The sequence below is a fragment of the Haplochromis burtoni genome, unplaced genomic scaffold (genome assembly GCF_018398535.1).
Source record: "Haplochromis burtoni strain Fernald_Lab_line unplaced genomic scaffold, NCSU_Asbu1 Contig_2175, whole genome shotgun sequence".
In the NCBI taxonomy this organism is placed as follows: domain Eukaryota; kingdom Metazoa; phylum Chordata; class Actinopteri; order Cichliformes; family Cichlidae; genus Haplochromis; species Haplochromis burtoni.
This window is the reverse complement of record NW_024584536.1, coordinates 14,056-15,415: the sequence shown is the minus strand read 5'-3', so window position 1 is coordinate 15,415 and position 1,360 is coordinate 14,056. Positions and strand designations below refer to the sequence as shown.

At 47.1% G+C, this 1,360-nt stretch overlaps 1 protein-coding gene across 1 annotated transcript; it reads left to right on the top strand.

Moving 5' to 3' along the window:
- Positions 1-668: 668 nt before the first annotated feature.
- Positions 669-1,117, top strand: LOC106632935 (uncharacterized mitochondrial protein AtMg00860; the record flags this gene model as incomplete). The annotated part of the gene is made up of 1 exon (XM_014331674.1): positions 669-1,117. A coding segment is annotated over one exon (449 nt), but the record flags the coding sequence as incomplete, so codon positions are not given.
- Between the last annotated feature and the right edge of the window lie 243 nt (positions 1,118-1,360).

The window sequence follows — 1,360 nt, the reverse complement described above, 5'->3', positions numbered from 1 at the left end:
CCCCTATTGTGACAATGCTGCACTGTTTAACCTGTCCTGTGAGGATGTGTTCATTAACAATGTCTATGGCCTCACTTTCACTGTGCTTTTGTTCACAGGTTCTATCGGTAGCATGGTTCTTACCTATACTAAGATTACTGTGGTGTGTCTAACCACTAAGAACAAGTCCTTGAACAATAAAGCCTTGAAGACCTGCAGCACTCACGTGGTTGTATATCTGATTTTTTTGTTCAGTGGTATGTCCATAATCACTCTGCATCGCTTTCCTGAGTACTCAGGGAGCAGAAAAATTGTTGCTGTTCTGTATCACATCATCCCTGGAAGCCTCAATCCCATCATTTATGGTATGCAATCCAAAGAGATAAAAAAATTTGTATCAAATGTTAAGTTAAAGAAGGTTTTGCCATTATATTAAAGACAATTTTCAGGGTTATTTGAACAGTTTGAAGTGACATATTAATGTTTTTTAAACTGACAGTGTGCAGAGATTTTAACCTGATTGTAACTAGGGCGCCACGATCTTCAGTAAGTTGGACTTGCGCAACGCCTATCATCTGGTGAGAATCCGTGAAGGGGATGCGTGGAAAACGGCCTTCAATACTCACCTGGGCCATTTCGAGTACCCTGTGATGCCGTTCGGCCTGACCGATGTGCTTTTGTCTGCTTAGATGAGATTCTCGTCTTCTCCAAATCTAAAGCGGGACATGAGGTCCATGTAAGGCAGATCCTGCAGCGCCTACTGGACAATAGGCTCTTTGTTAAAGGAGAGAAATGCGACTTCCACATGGATTCAGTGGCATTTGTGGGCTACATCATCACCAGAGGGGATTTGAAACCTGACCCGGCAAAAGTTCAGGCAGTGTTGGACTGGCCCAAACCACCCGATCGCCGGCAGCTTCAGCGCCTTCTGGGGTTTGCTAACTTCTACAGACGTTTCATCAGGGATTTTAGTAAAGTTGCTCTGCCTCTCACTAGGTTAACGTCACCCAAGGTGCCATTCCAATGGGACCTGCTGGCTCAGGAAGTCTTCTCTTGCCTCAAGGAACAGTTCGCCACCGCCCCAATCCTTCGCCAGCCAGACCTCTCCCTGCAGTTCATCGTGGAGGTGGATGCATGAGAGACTGGAGTAGGGGCCGTGATCTCTCAACAGCTCGAGGGTAAGCTCCACCCCTGTGCCTTTTTCTCCCGTCGTCTTTTCCTAGCCGAAAAGAATTATGACATCGGAGACCGCGAACTTCTGGCCGTGAAGCTGGCTCTGGAGCAGTGGAGACACTGGCTGGAGGGGGCCGCACAGCCGTTTATTGTATGGACTGATCATAAAAACCTTGAATACATCTGCTCGGCGAAATGGCTCAACTCA